General features: G+C 46.4%; 2 protein-coding genes across 5 annotated transcripts in view; one reads left to right on the top strand and one right to left on the bottom strand.

Annotated features, from left to right (window-relative positions):
* LOC104010490 (interleukin-2 receptor subunit alpha) overlaps nt 1-4,291 on the top strand; it is a 29,822-nt gene extending 25,531 nt beyond the window's left edge. For both annotated transcript variants that reach the window (XM_087767030.1, XM_087767027.1), the window contains one exon: nt 3,537-4,291. The gene's annotated coding sequence lies outside the window, so the exon portion shown is untranslated. The remainder of the gene's footprint in view (nt 1-3,536) is intronic.
* LOC104010489 (endonuclease domain-containing 1 protein) lies at nt 97-7,921 on the bottom strand. Of its 3 annotated transcripts, XR_015706743.1 has the most exons (4): nt 6,316-6,455; nt 4,301-4,624; nt 617-2,085; nt 97-200 (listed from the first exon to the last, which is right to left on the bottom strand). XR_015706743.1 is itself a non-coding variant. In XM_087767024.1 (3 exons), exons 2-3 carry the CDS (start codon nt 4,586-4,588, stop codon nt 1,540-1,542), a joined length of 834 nt encoding a protein of 277 aa, XP_087623150.1. In that variant the 5' UTR covers nt 4,589-4,624; nt 7,810-7,921; the 3' UTR covers nt 436-1,539. The 3 variants fall into 3 exon arrangements, 2 of the variants coding, with proteins under 2 accessions (XP_087623150.1, XP_009460883.1); XM_087767024.1 differs by lacking the exons at nt 97-200; nt 6,316-6,455 and adding an exon at nt 7,810-7,921 and having other exon boundaries at nt 436-2,085; XM_009462608.2 differs by lacking the exon at nt 97-200 and having other exon boundaries at nt 436-2,085.
* Nucleotides 7,922-16,841: the final 8,920 nt, after the last annotated feature.

Here is a 16,841-nt window from a genome sequence, read left to right as displayed (position 1 = left end):
CTTGATGTCTGCTGGCTGCAGTCAAAGCTCAGACACCCAGCACACATGGAGACCTGCGTGTAGGGGTCTGACTCTGCACCTGAACCCTACCCCCATGTTTCTCTGCAGCCTCTAAAGAGGTTTGTCCTGGGTGAGCGATGAGACCCGGTAGACTGATGAGCAGCTCCTGAGCTGAGAAGTTCAGGCTGAAGCTGGTATCTCTGTAAGTGAGACAGTTTGTATGAGTTGTTTCCACCGTGATTCACTTTGTTCATGCACATTTGTAGCAAAAGTAACTGGAGTCTGATGGTGCCACTTTTGTAGGTGTTACGGCATCTTGAGATTGGATTTGGACAGCCTACCTCCTGCAAGGGTGCTGTAGGTACTAGGGCATTACTAGTAGTAGAATTTTCAGCGGGAAGCAAATTCTGGTTTACATGTAAGATGACCCTATGATCCAGCACTGGAGCAAATAATTTATATTGTAAACTACTCAGAAAGTAAATTATATGGCATACATTGATCTTTTACACCCATTGAATATATTTCACAAAATCAGTTATACATAAATCTTCAGAAAGGTTCAGAAGCAGAGCAGAGAATGAAATTATCCAACCAGTGTATCACAGAAATTTACCTTCAACTGGTCAAAGCCTGCTGTATATCTGATCGCTGAGCCTGGTTGTCTGATACCTCAGCTCCTGCTCTCAAGGTGCATGGTCCAAATGCAAGCAAACAAAAACCTGCTAGTAAATTTACATAAGCACAGTGTTCATGTAAGTTCAGGGATAGGGAGCCTTGAGATTAATGTAGGTTATTTCCTTCCTTCTCGTTTTTTTACGTATCTACAGTCTTCAAGAGAGCTGGGATGTTCCTCCTACGCTTAGTTGTCTTCGTCCTTTCCACCTTCCTCTCTCCCTTTATCCTTTGCTGTGGTCATTGGCTGTAGTTAGAATGTATTCATAGGATAATCCTTACAGACCGTCAGCAGCCCTTGGGATCTTTGCTTTCCTGGCCCCAGGATGAATTGCAGAATCACCAAATTGTTGAGGTTGGGAGGGACCTCTTGAGGTCCTCTAGTCCAGACCCCTGCTCAAGCAGGGTCAGCTAGAGCAGGTTGTCCAGGACTGCGCCCAGTCAGGTTTTGAGTATCTCCAGAGATGGAGACTCTACAACCTCTCTGGGCACCCTAGACCCACGCCCTTCCTGAGGAGGCGAGGGACAAGTCAGCAGCACATTATCAGTGATATCTAACGAGGAGAGGAAGGAACTACTATCTGTATATGGGCATGGAGAAAAAGAGAGAAAAAGGCAAAGCCCCTCTAGTCTCAGTGACAAGCTCTGACTTCCTTGCCCACGGGCTGTTATCCAATCTCCAAGGGTGATCAGCAAAGCAAACCAGCTGCAGGCTCTGCTGACCTCTTTCTCCCTTTTATCAGAGGAGAAGCTGCTCTGAGAGACAGAGCTGGAAAACTGCTAGAGAAGGAAGCAGGACAGACACTGCACAGGGCATGTGGCGAAAGCTCCCAAGCCTTTTACAGCTGGGATGTGAAGTGGGGCTTATTCCCGGGGACAGTCTCTGTCAAACAGGTAAACCTGGTCCCTCCCATAGAGCTGGGTCAACATGTCCTCCAGCTCCCCCAGCGTGAGGAGCTGGACCTCGTTCTTGTCGTTCTCAGCAATGACTGCCCAAGCCTTCCTGTGGTTGGTGTCTACCTCGCAGCAGGCACTCGACCAGATGTAGCTGGGTTTATTAACCCTCCCCTTGGCGATATAGTTGTTCCCAGGCACGGCGCCCACGACGACATAGGTGGTGTTACATCCCTGGGTCCTCCGCATCATTGTTTGCTGCTCATAGTTGTTCCAGGCGCCGCCGTTGAGTTTCTCATTCTGGGGCACTATGTTGGTGAGAGTGAAGGTAGCCGTCCTGCTGCTGGAGTCGGCGTGATGGCCACTGGGGTTCAAATGGCCACGGTTCAAACCTGTCAGGTTCTTATAGTCTTGGAGGATAGCCTGGCTCTTGCTGAGCTGCTCTAAGCTGACGCTGAAAGAATTTACGAGAGTCCACTCTCTTTCCATAGTTTTGGGATAAGTTGGACCCATCAGCTTGACAGGTAAAGAAGAGGAAAAGGTGTTAGTATTTGGGATGGGAGTAACGGAGAAGTTTTCCCTGGAACAGATGTCTCTGAGTGCCCAGCACCCATTTTTTGTCGTCTCAGCGTATGAAAATGCATGAATCAGAGAGAAATCATAAAGCTGCCCCTCCCCGATGAACACAAGAGATTAAACAAAAAAATAAAGCTCAGAATTTGACTGCTCTCGATTTGACTTGTGACCTTTGAAATCCAGCCTGCAGCCTGTGGTGGGAGTGTGGGTGGACGCATGAGAAAATGAGCATTTTCCACTCCCAGGTTTGAAAGGTGACTTTAGTGAGACATCTCCCCTGCCACATCTGGTTCCCTTTCCTCCCTTCTCCACATCCCACATCTGCCCAGAGCTCTCTCCAGTTCCTCCCACCACCATTAATCACATCCAACCTTCATCACCTGCATCTAATCACACTATCATCAGCCCTGGCCTTTGCTCCGTTGAGCCCCATTTCCCCAAGAGCTCTCTCAGTCTCTATGAAAGGTTTTCATGTCTTTTCTTAATCCAATCTGTCAACGCCCTAGTGTTTTACAAGCTTAGGGAAAACAAGCATATAGATACCCTCTTTGAAGGTTGGGTGTCTTAGGGAGTCCTTGAAGGTGGACAGGATGGGAAGAGGATGAGCAGAAGAGCCACGGAGCCCACAGGACTACCAGGAGGAGATGAGGAGGACTCAAACCCTCTGCTCTTTTCCTACTTTCTCTCTCACTCGGGAAGAAGTATGTGTGGTTGCTGCAGGTGTATCACACTTCTGAAACACCAGTGTTTGCCTCCTCTAACCCCATACACAGGGAGATGTGTAGGGAAACCAGTCCTAGAGGTGATGTTTCCCTGGGAGGGCTATAGTTCATTGCGAGGATGAAGCTTTTTGCTCAGTAAGCAAAAATACATCAGTGCAAGTGGGATCTGCTACTGCAGTGCTAATAACGTGTTTCAGAGCTGATCTGTGCCAGGGAGCACAGATGTGTTCCTTCTGCAGCATCACTGAAAAGAAGTTAGAAATGATCAGCCTCTTAAAGAAGCTCATAATCCCCAAAGAGACCTGGGGAACCTAAAAGACCTCTGAAGAAAACTAGCAAAATCACAGGTTTCACAGATGGCCTGGGTCCATGGTCCAGGAGGAAAAGAGAGGTTTTTATCCCCTCTAAATATGGAGGCTGCAGTGGTGCAACACGAAATTAGTTGCTTGAGTTCCTATGAGTAACAAGTGCAAACGCTTTTTTTCGTAACTATAACACCTTTCTTTTCATATTTAGGGAAACATATTTAGCCTTCCTCTGGAACAGGGCATATGGCTTTCTTCTGTGGCTCATTTTCATCTAAACACCCTGCTGCCACTGTGTCCCTAGCAATGACCTGAATTTTCTCTTCTTCTGTTCCATAATTTGCTTGGTCTTTTTTTACTGAAGGTCTGAAGTTTGTCAGAAGGGAGTTCTGAAGTTTGCAGAGATCTGTGTGTCTGGTGGATCCTTCTGAACCAAGCCTGAGGCAATGGTGGTAATGGGCAACTGCAGGTGGATGGAGATCATGCACTTCTGACTTGACTGATACTGATCCTACTCACTTTTCACTGCCTGAAATATCACTTAATAAATTTACCCTGTTAATCCAACCGTCTCATTGCTGAGTGCCTGTACCTGGACTTTTTCACTGGGTCATGTCACCCAATTCTGAGTTTCTCTGCACTTCTCCCATGCCACTTACAAAGATAAACTGACTCTTAACTGGGAGCAAATAAGCTATGTCAGGGATGCAAAACAGCTCAGGGTGAAGTGGAGATCAGAGCCCAGCACAGCTGGTCCCTCAAATTTAGCTGCTGTTGGATGTCTTTTCCCCATCATTTGGTCCCCCACCACAGCATGGGACAGGGAGGGGGGCCATTTGATTTAATGTAATGTAAATTAATATAATATAATGTAATATAATTTGACTTAATGTTCCTGTAAGGTCAATGTGGAAAAATGGGCACTTTCAGGATGTGACTCATCTCATCCTCCTGCTGATGTCTCAAACACATCAGAGGAATCATGTGGTGAAGGTGTTTGAAGTTAGATGAGACGAATCCCATCCAGTGGGTGCATTCGCATGTTTGCGGGGGTGGAAGGAAAAAGTAGTGTTTGGTTAAATGCTGCAGTTCATCTTTTAGTGATGCACTATAAGGGAGGACACTCACCTGGGGCTCAACCAGCCATGTTTTAGGTCTCGTGCCAGGTCCAGGCTGGTAGAGGTAAGCAGAGTATACGGGAATACGCCTGTTCCTATCATACAGGGTGGCATAGTAATACTGGTTCTTGTAACGCTGGCAGATCCAGGCTGGGTTCTCTGGCTCCAGGGCTTCATTTGGGGGGGTTTCCCGGAAGAAAAACTGAGGGCATGAACTTTCAAAGGATGTCACCACCTCGCTGCGTCCCAGCCAGAGGCAGCTCGCCAAGATCTGCAGCAGCAGCAGCAGCAACAGCATTGTGGGGAGGATTTCAAGTGAAGGGCTCTTGCTCACCTGGAGGGCAAATGCAGAGAGACACTCAACTTCAGAAAGCTTATAATGGCCTGGAGTAATTTTTGTGCTTGTGGGACACGGCTATCAGAGGAGAGGACTATGAGAGACCGAGGAGGGAACAACTTCTGTCCTCCTGGATATGGAAAAATCAACAGGGGAATAAGGGTGAAATCTAAAATAGGTTTTAGGTGCCTAGATGAGGCAGCAGTGGGAGAATTTAGCCCATCTGAGGAGGGATCCAAACCCACCCCACATCTAAGCAGCTCACACGGCAAAGTTTTCTTGGAACTGAGGCATGGTGTTGGGACAAGACCACCTTTTCCAGCCTACCTGTGTTGGCCAAGAGCTCGGCTTTTTCTTTGGCACTGGAGAAAAAAGCCTGAAACAACCCAGGGGAGGTAGCCCCTATTTCAGAATACTCTCTCTCTCCCTTCTGCTCTGAGGACCCTCCCACAGCAGAGGACCTGCAGCTGGGCACATACTCTGCTCAGCCACCTGCAATGCTGAGCTGGGCTTTAGTCTCATGGGGGATTTGGAAGGGAAACAACAGTGATGCTGTGCTTCCTATGGGTCTCTGGCCCCATCCAAGTTCACACAGACATGGAGCTCTTCCATAACTCCTCTGTGCTCACAGCAGGATTAATCTCCCCTCAGTTAGGTCAGATGTTTAACCCAAAGTGGTCCAGCTTGAGATCCTGGCTCTCAGCTGACATTGGGAAATGGGTGTCCTGCTGCTCAGCTTGCATTTTTGGGGTGTGCAACCCCAGACAATGAACTTACAGAAAGAGAAGAGGCCAAGCAGATAGTAGCAGCAAGCACAAGGGATGACGTCTCTATATCACTGGCACCCTGGCTGCTGCTGTAGCAATGCAGATATTGAGGAGCAGCTCTTCCCACAGTTGCACAGGATTCCTGCCGATCCACATCTTTAGCTTTGCTAATTGTTTTTCCTGTGCAGTACAAGGCACTGGTGCAGGAATTTCTATTTCTTGAACAGAAACAGGTCCTATTTTGTCTTTCTCAGGTGTTGATATGATTTTCAGCAGTCAGCAAGATCTTTCTTTTTGGAGCAAACTGCTGAAAAATTCCCTGTGATGCTGGCAGCAATGCAGGGTGCTTTATCTTCTTTCAGATGCACCACGGGCTTTGGGATAGCAGTGGTATTTCCATTTTCATTGATAGACATTCGATGGAGTGGTTTTAAAATAATTAGCATTTTAAATAAGGCAGGCAGGACAAGCAGCTAAAAGGATTCATGGGAGAGAAAGCTGTCATAGCCTCTAAAACACAAACCCCATGTTTGGCTGGGGAAATGTCTGAGCTGAGGACTGCTGAAGGCTTGGAAAGTCACCTTGCACATTTGTCCTTTTCTTATTCTTTTCCCTGACCCACATGTATTAATTTCCATTGGATTCAGGATTTTGAGCTAGAGATACCCTTGTTCTGACCCAAGACATCTGGTCCGTTATCTCTTTACCAGTGCTGGATCAGGAATGTGGTGACCAGTAAGCTGAAAACTGAGAAGAGTGAACCACAAGAAGTGACTTACTACAGTGCTCTCCAGAGCATGCCAGTATCTGCCCCAGCTCAGGCAGAAAAGTTACTGAAAAGTCCTTCTTTTGCACCACCCCCTCCACAAGCTTAAAATATATCTAACTAACTTAATTTCAGATATATAGAAACCAACCTACCGTGCGAAAGAGCGGCACATAAATATTTTTATTCACAGGACTCTTCTCACAGCCCCAAAGTGGTAGAGGACTTTCAAATGCCTTTGCTACAGTCTGAAACTGGCGGTGACCTTAGGGCAGTTTATATATGATCTCCAGGAAGGCAGAGTTGTTAGATTTCTCAAACAGGGTTTAGAGTAAGTTTGTCCAGGGGTGGAGCCAGGACCTGTTTATTTCCAAAGGTCTTTTGCAAGGTCATGGGTGGAGTTATGGTACTTGATAAGCTCCCCCTCCTCGTCTCCTTATTCATGAGTTTGATGTGAATTTTCCAGGTGACTTGGCAACTGAAACTTAATTATGCAAGGTGTTTTATGGCATTTCTGATAACCTTGAATCAAATCTTCTCTACAGCTGTGAGCCAAACTGTCAGTGGGCCAAAATAAGACCTTGAGTCTACCCTATCCCAACATTGCACATGAAAGAGGATACAAACCCAACTCCCATCTGTTTGGTGCCTGCTGTAATCGAGAGGCAATAATTCATAAGACAAGTGATGTTGCCAGATCAGGTGTAAAGGGGTGCCTGGCTGCACTAGCCACCCTCAGATCAGGAGGGGAGTCTGCACCCAGCGTCTTCAGTGCCTCTTGCACAACCTTTGTCAGACTCCCGTGCTGCAGGCAGGGGCGTTCAGATACAACCCAATGCCTGGTGTTGGCTCTTAGCTAGCCAAGACCTTGCTGGAGCTTAGGGAATAATTCATCCTCAAAGAGATATCCAAGACAGTCAGGAGAAATTGCAATCATCAAGATAAATAATTAAAAAAAAAAAACCAAGACAGAATCTGCTTTCCTACAATTAGACATCTCAGTTCACCATCAGGCATCTCCTTGTGCATCTGTTCCCAAGGTTTTCCATGCTGATTGTTTCCCTGAAGCATCCTTGGCCAGGTTCAACATTTGGCTGGAGCAACAGGTGAGCAGCTGCCACCACTTCAGAGTGTCCCACCAGGTTTTGGTGACTTTTCCAGATGGGTGACACATAAACTGAGGGCTTCAGATCTATTGGGATCTGGGGGATCAGCTTCTGGGAGTGCCAGTTCATAGTGGCATAGTTTACTCCCTTTGGGAACAGCATTCCTTCTTTGAGGTTTTGATCTTTCCTGGAGCCCACCTGATTTTATTATTTTTTCAAGGACCAGGGATTAGCTTGTGTGGTGACAATTTCCAAGCTTCTTCCAGTCTCTTCTGCCTCTACATGTCTCTCATATTCTCCAGATCTTTACTTTTCTATGCTTGAGTTTCTTTCCCAAGTCATTCCTTCTGTCCTTGCCCTCCCTAATATAAAATGTTAAAGAGCTGCGAAATACAGTGCATGCATAGACTCTCATTTTCTCCTTGGAGGGGGGATGTTAGGGCTCAGCAACCGCAGCCCACCTTTTGTCTGATGTATTTATTCTGAAGCTAAGGAAACACTTCAAATATTGCAGTCAATGGTGAGAAAGGAATAAGAGCTTACCTTGAAGTGGAGTCTCAGAGCAACCAGCTGAACTGTTGCTTCACTCTTCTCCCTGGAGAAACGGTTATCTGATCCCTCAAAAGTCCCACTGCAATATATACCCAGTCATAAATTTGCCCCTTTTCATAAAAAGGGAAACTCACAGAAAAGAGAAGATTTCTACTGTTATTCCGGGGAGATTTGTTCATGCCTGCCCAGAAATGTGGTGACAATTGCGATTTGCTGTTTCCTCAGGATTTCTCCCAAGTTTGCTGACTTGCAGCATCACGTGTCAGAAGCAGATAACTGTGTCTGGTGACTTCCCTTTCCATTTCCTCATTCCCCATGGGGCCTGCCGCTGCTGCCGCAGCACCTACACGCGCTTCTGTTCCCGGCAGACCATCTCTGGTGGCATTAGACCAACCAGCCTGTCTCTGAGTACACACAGATGTTCATAGTCTGCTCTTCTCCAGCCTCTCAGAATATAATTAATATGGTCAGGCTACGTATTTCCCCTTGCCTGATTGTAAAGGCTTTGTAACAGTACTTATTAATTCCGTCCTACATTTTGTAGTAGTGCAAGAGCACGGCTGTTGGAAGCATGTCTCGAGGTATTGGAGCAATGGGATTCTGGGATTCTGGTTTAAGACAGCATTTGATGGACATTTCTGAAGAAGAATAGCAAGATACTGAGCTTGATGCCCAGGCAATCCTTGTTGGTCCTCTGTCTTTAACACAGTAAAGTATCAGGTCATGGCTGGAATGCTGCCGCTCAAAAAAGTCATTATATACAGAGAAAGGAAGGGGACAGGCAGTCAACACCAAGTTTCTTCTTTCTTCAGAAAGGACTTAAAATATCCACAGTGCAAAAGTAAGCAAAGCAGCCACAGCAGATACCAGCTTAGGAATCAATCAATACCCAGCTGTGATATCAAAAATGCAATGGAAAAATAGTTCAAGATTTCAAAAGGCCTGATGGTGAAATCCCACGCAGAGCAATTTGCGGCAAGCCAGCCTTGGATGGCAAAAATTTTTTCCATGTAACTGGCATCAACAAAAGCTAACCTGGGTTAACTCTTACAATGGACCAGCGAAACTGTTTAGAATCCTTCTGTGGGCACTCTTCTTTTGGAAGTGGAGGAAAATGAGTCCAGTTTAGTTGTGAACAAATGAGCAGTGGGAATGAAACCAAACTCTTTCACTTGTACACAGTTTTAATTAATCTGAGCAAACTTTCTTGAGTGTATCCAAAAAATGTCCTGTGTCTAAAATATAGGTAACAGTCCAGGAATACTGTAACGAGGTGGTTGTTATAACCACAAATAACCGAAAGAAGCCATGAACCTCTCGTCCTACTCCTGAGGTCTATGAGGTCATACTTTTGCATTTCACTGATTTTTATAAAAATTGTGCTCTACTGCTTTATAACTGGCACTATTCTGCCTTTCATATCAGTGTAGGCAGTGCCTATGTGTTGCCCAGAGCTCTGCACTTTCTGGATGGAGAGGTGATGTTGAATGAGCTCTGCTGCAGGCCAGCTCCCATGTGGCCTGTCCTGTAAGACAAACCTCCATTTCTTCAACACATAAAGGTCAGAGATGGAAAAATCCTATTGGATCCTCCAGTCTTCTCCCAGCTGGGAGCCCAGAGATTCATAGATGAAGTACTTTCAATAATTTTTCCATGTCATGGTTGAAAAGAAACAGGACTGGCAGCACTTTTCTAGGGAAAGTGTATCGAAGTCCAGATCTGGCTTCTCCACGAGGATGTTCTGATATCTACCTCAGTTTTCTTTCTATCAGATGCTAAAGACAGCAGTCCAGCCTCCTGCTCAAAGCAGGCCACGCTGAGGTAGCTGTCCAAATGCAAGGAAATGCAAATACCTCTTGTGTCTGCAGTGCAGGAAAAGGGGGATTTTGAACCAGCAGCGTCAGAGGAGGGCACTATTTCTACCGCAGAAAAAGAGGTGCTACTAAAGCCTTCAAAGCCTTCTCTTGAGTCTTCGGTCCCCATGGAAGAAGTAAATGAATAGCCAAAGAGATGCTAAGTAGATTGAGCAGTGCAGGTCTTCAGGAAGGTGTAAACCACAGCAGCAGAAGCCAAACGGGCATGAGAAAACAAAATGTAAGGAAGAGAAACGTCACTTGGATGTGTGAATCAAGGAGATGTATGCTGTTCTGGATTGTTCTCCTTAGAGGGCAGCAAAGATCCTGGTATCCCATGGCCACAGGCAGGACCTGAAGATGTCCAGATGTTGGACACGTCACCTTCATTGACTTGTGTGTCACCTCTGGTTTTGGGAGGTACTCTGCTGATGTGAGTGAAGACAGAGAGGGAGCGCAGACACCTCAAGGCCAGCACACTCTTTTGCAACAACTAGGATGCCGAGACACGCACATCTCACCCTACCGCTAAGCCAAGTATGTTCACCCTTGCCAGGTGTTGGAATGAGCGTGAGCAGTCACTTGAAAGTGACGATTAAAAAACTGACCCAGATCAGACCAAAAATTTGAGTTGCCCAGAAGAGGCAGCAGCTGCTGTTTCTATCCTTCCTAGTGTCCCAGAAGTGGTCTCAAAGCAGCTCTGCTGTGCAGCTCTCTGGTAAGGAATGTGGCCCATCTCCCAGGCAAACAACACAACCCTTGTCCAGGGCCATGTAAAAAGTATCACATTTATGGAGAAAATGCGGGGAAAAGGTAAGCATGTAAAAGATTTACCAGGTTGCCTAATCCCTCTAAGGAGACCCGGTGTATATTATCCGTTTTAAACTATTTACCTTGAGCTATTCTTCTACACAACATCCCAAATGCTGGCTTATGGCAATCCTTGCATTTTGGAGACAAATGTGTTCAATCCATCCTTTCCCCACACGGATCAACAGTGGTTTTAATATAGTACAGTTCAGCTGAAAAATTTGGCACGTGATTTGGGTGACTTTAGTTTTATTAACTCTACCAGACTGAGTGCCATGGTCCCTGTGCATGTAGAGCAGGTAACATTTAGGTGACAGCAGGGTCTCCTCCTTGCCACCGATGAAGCATCACCCTGCTACAAATACTCACCAGCCGAGAGCTGTCGGGTTGTCTGTGGTTACTTTCACTCTTTCATTTTCGTTCAGCTTTGGAGACCAAAAATCAGTCCGTTATTTTCACTTTCTGATTCTCATGCAGCAGCACGGAGTCCGCTGGGGAGGATTAGGCAATAACTGAAACGTCTCGTCACAGATGCACGCCAGTACTTCTGTGGGTTGGGTGTTGATGGATGAAGAGACAGCAGCAAGGAAAAAGCAGGATATTTGCCTGGGAGCAGAGGTAAAATGTGGATGGCAAAAGCAGTGATGTAATATTGATGTAGAAGAGCGCTGTGTTTGTACCTATGACACATGGAAATCTTAAAATAATCTTATATAAAAATCTTACAAAGGAAGAAATAATGAGATGCCTATCCCCAAAATCTCTCTATATGGGATTCATTCATCCTAACTCAGGCATTTGCAAAAGTGATTTCCAAACCTGCCCTTTATAGTCAATGGAGAGAAAAAGGTGTCTCCGGAGGTGAGTTTGTGTTAGCCCAAATTAAGCAAATATAAAATGTAAAACTGTAGAACAGTGCAAACTAGTGTTTATTTCTGTGTTGAGTATAAAGGCAGTCAAAGCTGCTAGCTTGGTCACAGATGTCTGACTTTAAGACACTTAAAAGCCTTGTGCAATAAATCCACCCCCTCTCTCGGGGACTCTGCTTTTGGGGTATATCTGGAAAAGCATTGCAGACCAAGTCACACCATCACTGGGGTCACGTCTCCAGGTTTTGAAGCAGCTCTTTCCCATGTACCCAGGAAGAAGCTCGGTTCTTGCACTGTGGTATGAAAATCAGCAGAGAACTTCTGCGTCTTAACACCTTTTGTGGACTAGAAGTGCTTGCAGATGCAGTCTAGGTTATGTCAGACAGATGGGTTTCCCCACGGAAAAAAATTTGTTTGGTCGAAGTTCAAAAAACTCAACCCCATGACTCAGGGTGGAGAGGGCTGGCTTCTTGCTGATTTTATGGTGCTGCACTAAAAAAGGCAAGTGTTGAATCGATGGGGAAACCCTGCCAGTGAGGTCAGGGCTGGGTGGCCAGGGATGGAGGAAGTGTATGCTCGTGAGAGGAAAAGGAGGGACCACACACATTCAGGTCAGTAAGCACGGATCACTCCTAACTAGATCTTCCTAGCAATGCCTCTTCACACGGCTTGAGCCATGAAAGATTAGCACCAAAGGGGAGGCCCAGCCAGATCTGGGATCTGTCCTTTTGCATTTTCTAGGGCTTGTGAGTCCCCTTTCTTCCATTCCTCCAGTTTGCTTCTCCCTCAAAGGGCTCCCTCGTTCAACTTCGCAGCATGACGGCGTCGCTGCTGTACCTGAAATAGTCAACCCTAGCCTTCAGCACAGCCTGTCAAGGCGATTCGGTGAGTAAATGCACTCTCCCTGCAAGCTTGGAGCACGTCCCATTCCCTCTCCTCCAGGCTTTGCTCACCTTTATGGGCAGCGGGGTCACTCACCTCCAGCAAGGTGCAAACTTCGTCCAGAGAAAAGCAGCAGCACCAAGCTGATGTACTGCTCTGGTTGACTGCTGGTCTCGTTGACAGCAAGGGAAATCAAAGGGTAGTAGGTTGGACTGGAAAGTATCTCACAGCCTGTAGGTATTCCTCAGGTAAAACGGAAGGCACAAGACATTAAAGCAACTCTGGACCCTGAAATTGTGGGATTTCTTTCCTTCCACTGCGCAGTGATAAAAGCACGCTTCTTCATAAGCTATAGCAACACTCACGACTGTGCTTTGATTTCATGAACAGGCTGGTCTGTATGGAAACTAATCCATGCTGTAGTTTCATACAGATATATTTTTAAGAGGATGAAATATCTTTACTTATTAATACAACCTGTTTATTAAGACTCCTTTGATTTCTTGTCCTGGAAGATGTTTGTATATTAGGGCCAGGATTTCACCACGCACGTGGACTCCCAAATCCTGTTGAGACTTGACTGGTTTGGAGCTGCCTTGAGATATGCTACCAAGGTGGTCAGGGGCATGGGGCACACATCTTAGGAAAATAGGTTGAGGGATTCAGGCTTGTTGAGCCTGACAGAGAGGAGGCTGAAGGGTAGCCCAATAGCTGCCTACAGCTACTCGGAAGGGCAAAGATAACAAAGTCAAGCTCTTTGTGGCAGAGTCAGGCACTATAACAAAGGGCAGCAGCCACAGACTGTGGCTTGTGAGGTGCAAGTGGGACAGCAGGAGAAAAAATGCCTCCAGGCAGGTAGTACAGCACTGTGACGGGTTGTTGGGAAATGACAGATCATGAATTGCAGAAGTGACTCAAGGCATAGCTGGATGAAACCGCAGCTAAGCCAGTCCAGAGCTGACAGTGCTTCCTTCCGCTTCACGCAGGAGGCTGAATTAGAGTCCTCCAGCTGATGTTGCCAACCAACACTTCTATGACCCTGCGGTAGACGCACCTCCCATCTTCTCCCTCCACTGCCCTGCCCTGCCCCAACACACTCAGATATCTGGAAAATTATAACAAGGCAGTAGATGGTCAAATTCCCTGGTCCTGAGAGTTGTACATTAAAGTCTTTCTACAGCCCGAAGCCACGAAAAACACACCACATACCTCCGAGCGCCAAGAGGAGGGCACGTTTCCAGATTCCTGGTTCAGACTCCTCTGGGGGATAGACACCAACCAGATGAGACCCCGTCAGCTCATCTCCCCCCACAAGGAGAGACTGATGATATCCGACGGTCTCTGCACCAACCCAGTTCCTCTGCTACCTGTGCAAAATCACCCCACCATGAGAACTGCGCTTCAACCACTCGGGAGCCGCAGGTTGGCCCTCTCTGCAATAAACACAGGCTGTGTTACTGCACATTAATTATACTGAGGGTAATTAGCAGTTACATCAACATGAAGATTTCCAGTTAGGCTGCTGGCTCACTCTATATGGAAATTAGGTTGTTGATTGTGAGCAGAAATATGTCAGACCAAATACCAGAGGAAAAGCCTCATCGCTAGTTAGGAAGAGCAGCCCCTTTGCTCAGGGGTTGTGCCTTGGGTCGTCTCTGCCGGACTTCGCGTCCCCTGAAGCCCGTGGATGTGGCATGGCAGGAAGAGCCAGCTGTCCACAGCGGGCAACCCTCATCTTCACCTCTGAAGACGTCAACTCTAGTCATTCAGTGCTCACTGCCTCCAGCCAGAAAAGATGTGATAATGCCGCATCGTAGGAGGGTGGCAGATCCTGCCGATATACAGGCATCATCTTCTGCTAAGAGAGAAGTTGTGATTTAAAAGAAAGCCCTTGGAGATGCTGAAGCTGCCAGGAGAGACCTTATTCCTGTTAAGTATAATCTTAACTATGTGTTTTGTCATTTTATCTATTTGTGACTTTCTTGCCATTACAGACTTCTAAGTAAACAGATCCTTCATTCATAAATCTTGCTCAGTGCTCACGCTCATTGATTCCTGTACATATTTGTGATAGAAGGATTCAGACGTAACACTTTTAGCTTATGCGAAGGTGATAAAACCACTGGGTATTAAGTGCTAAAAAGCCACTTAGGTTGATCTTAGGAGTTCATTCAACAAACTTACTAAGTTTAAGTTAGGATCTGTGTTTAAGAGAGCATGAGCAAATAGCCTGCTCTTCCCAACGGCAGGGTGATGGGTTTCCTTACAGTGGACAAGGAGCACGAGCCAACCACTTAACTTGAGTGCATATGGCAGGAGGTCAGTGTGAGAGCCTTTGCATTTTGAGTGCTCGAGACATAAGACGTTAATGTTTTCCAAGTGCATTTCAAGGATGTATATGTTAAAGACTGTGACTAAATCTAAAAATCAACAAAATCTCCTCTCTACTACCTGCTACTTAAAATTTGCATCTGGAATATAAGATCAGGACCAGTGGGAATAGAGAGACAGTGCTCAGACAGAGAGGCCCGCTGCTCCATCACGATGTGTGGGTGAAGAAAGTACCCAGGACTCAAATCCTGGCCAGGAACATTTCCTAATTTAAGCTGTATTCACAAGAAACTGGCCCTTGAATCCAGGCTAACACAGACAAACAATTGCAACAACCCCCTCCTAGCTCACCCCATCAAAATGACTCAGATGCCCAGATTTGCTTCTGGAGCTCTATTGATGGCTAAGCAGGATCTGCTCTGTTGAAGAGCTAGTTCTGAGCACTCCCTTCCGAGTCAATAAAAGATGAATACACTTTTCCAGGGCACCGTTCACACCAGGCAGATGAAGTGAATTATACTACAAAAGTGCTTATTTCTCTTTGATGACTATATGGGATCCCAGGGTGACAAGATCTGATTTACACCTCTAAGGTTACACGAGATGAGTCCCACTTTATGTTGCCATCTCTGTATACGTGATGTCTTTTTTATATTACTTACTTAGCCAAAGCATAACATAGAAATACAAAAGCTATCCTTTTCCAAAGCCCTTTCCTTATGGACAGACCTCTGATGCAAAGAGCCCCTCCTCATTCATTCTCATGACCTCGGCATGTCAATCCAGCAGGAATTCCAGGGGAGTTTCATAACCCTCTAGGAGGAACTGCTGCACTCACAGCACCTTTCCTGTGTGGCAGGATGCTCTCCTGAGAGCACAACAGAAAAATAATTAGTGTAGCAAGGAATAGGAGGGAAGGATGCACTTCATGCAACTCAGTCTTAATGTTCTTAGATCCAGTCGTTTGATGTGGCTGGAGAAGCCCACAGAGGGTGAGGACCAGAGATATTTTTTTCTTACTTCTTCGCAGGGTTGGCTGGGTTTAGAGTAGTGCTCTGCATGTTACTCAAGCCCAAAATAGCTGTTAGCACCAGAAAATGATGAGCTCATGCTAAACTAGCTGGGGGCTAGATGCAAATTTGGGGTGCTTGAGAAGTGAAGTCAAAAGCTGTTTGTGCAGGTGACTTGCTCTGAGTCAGACCTCCTGCTAGACCAAGAGCTAGCTCATGGATGCAATGGAGCAAGACGAAAGTCAGCTTATGCCTGCTCTAGGCTGACTCTTCCCCTTGTGATGCAGCCTTACCCTGTAACACTCCCCTTTCAGCCCAACTAGATGACCTCAGAGGGCCGAGCACAACCCAAGAGGACCAGTGACACTTCTTTTGTGGCTTGGTTTTCTGCTGGAGATGATACCACTTTGTGGAACACGGCCATTGCCAATAGGATGCGTGAGAAAATCCTGAGTTTCGACGCTATGGATGCAGAACTCAATGCTCGTTTTCACTATAAGCATGTGGAGGACAAGTTTACTATAAAAATATACCTGTGTCCATAATAAGCAAGTGGGGAAACTTGAAATGGGTATTTCCAGGAGTATGTCAATAAGATACGGTGAGTCACGAGCTGTGGTAAGCTAAACTCAGCATTTCCTTTGTTTTGTGGGTTCCTGCACCGACATGGTTTTGAAAGTGTTGTATTCGGGCAGCACCCGTCTTTCCAAGTAGGGAAGAGAGGAATGAGAATACGGAGGGCTGACGGGTCTGCAGATCTAACTTGAGCAGGGTGAGAAAATGAGCCATAACAACAGGCAAATTCTTCAGTGATGAACAAAGATTTTCCTCAAACAGAAGCAGACAGGAACCCAGCAGGGAAACGCAGAAACCTGCACGCAGCCAGCTCAGACCTCACCTCTGCTGGCGCTTTGATGCCTTTCCTAAGATGAAGCCGCTTTCCTACATCACAAAATTCACAGCAAGGACTGACTGCCAGGACCCATCTCTCAGCGGGGGATATTTGCTGGGGCAGAGAAGGTAGCTGATGAGGTTAGAGAAGCATTGGGCAGCGGCAGCCTTGTGCCTAGGCAAGCTGCAACAGCAGTCGACCTGCAGCCCACCATATGGCTCTACCCAGAGGCTGTTTCGCTCCTGAAAAGCAAAAGCAGAAGTATCTGCAGACACCAGCGAGGAAATGAGCCCAGCAAAACTGTTTTATAGCAGATGCATTTGAAAACCAGACTGGCTGGTAAGAGGCAGATCCCATTAGTAATAAATCTTTGGAG

This window comes from Nipponia nippon, unplaced genomic scaffold, assembly GCF_047370975.1.
Source record: "Nipponia nippon isolate SJK-2023a ecotype South Korea unplaced genomic scaffold, ASM4737097v1 scaffold_3, whole genome shotgun sequence".
NCBI lineage: Eukaryota > Metazoa > Chordata > Aves > Pelecaniformes > Threskiornithidae > Nipponia > Nipponia nippon.
Note: the sequence above shows the minus strand (reverse complement) of the source record. Positions and strands in the feature narration are given on the sequence as shown.

Excerpts from the sequence above, each read along its gene's own strand:
- LOC104010489 (XM_087767024.1), bottom strand. The coding sequence starts at position 4,588 with ATGCTGTTGCTGCTGCTGCTGCTGCAGATCTTGGCGAGCTGCCTCTGG. Across the intron at positions 2,086-4,300 it reads CATGGCTGGTTGAGCCCCAG|CTGATGGGTCCAACTTATCC; the intron begins GTGAGTGTCCTC and ends TTACCTGTCAAG.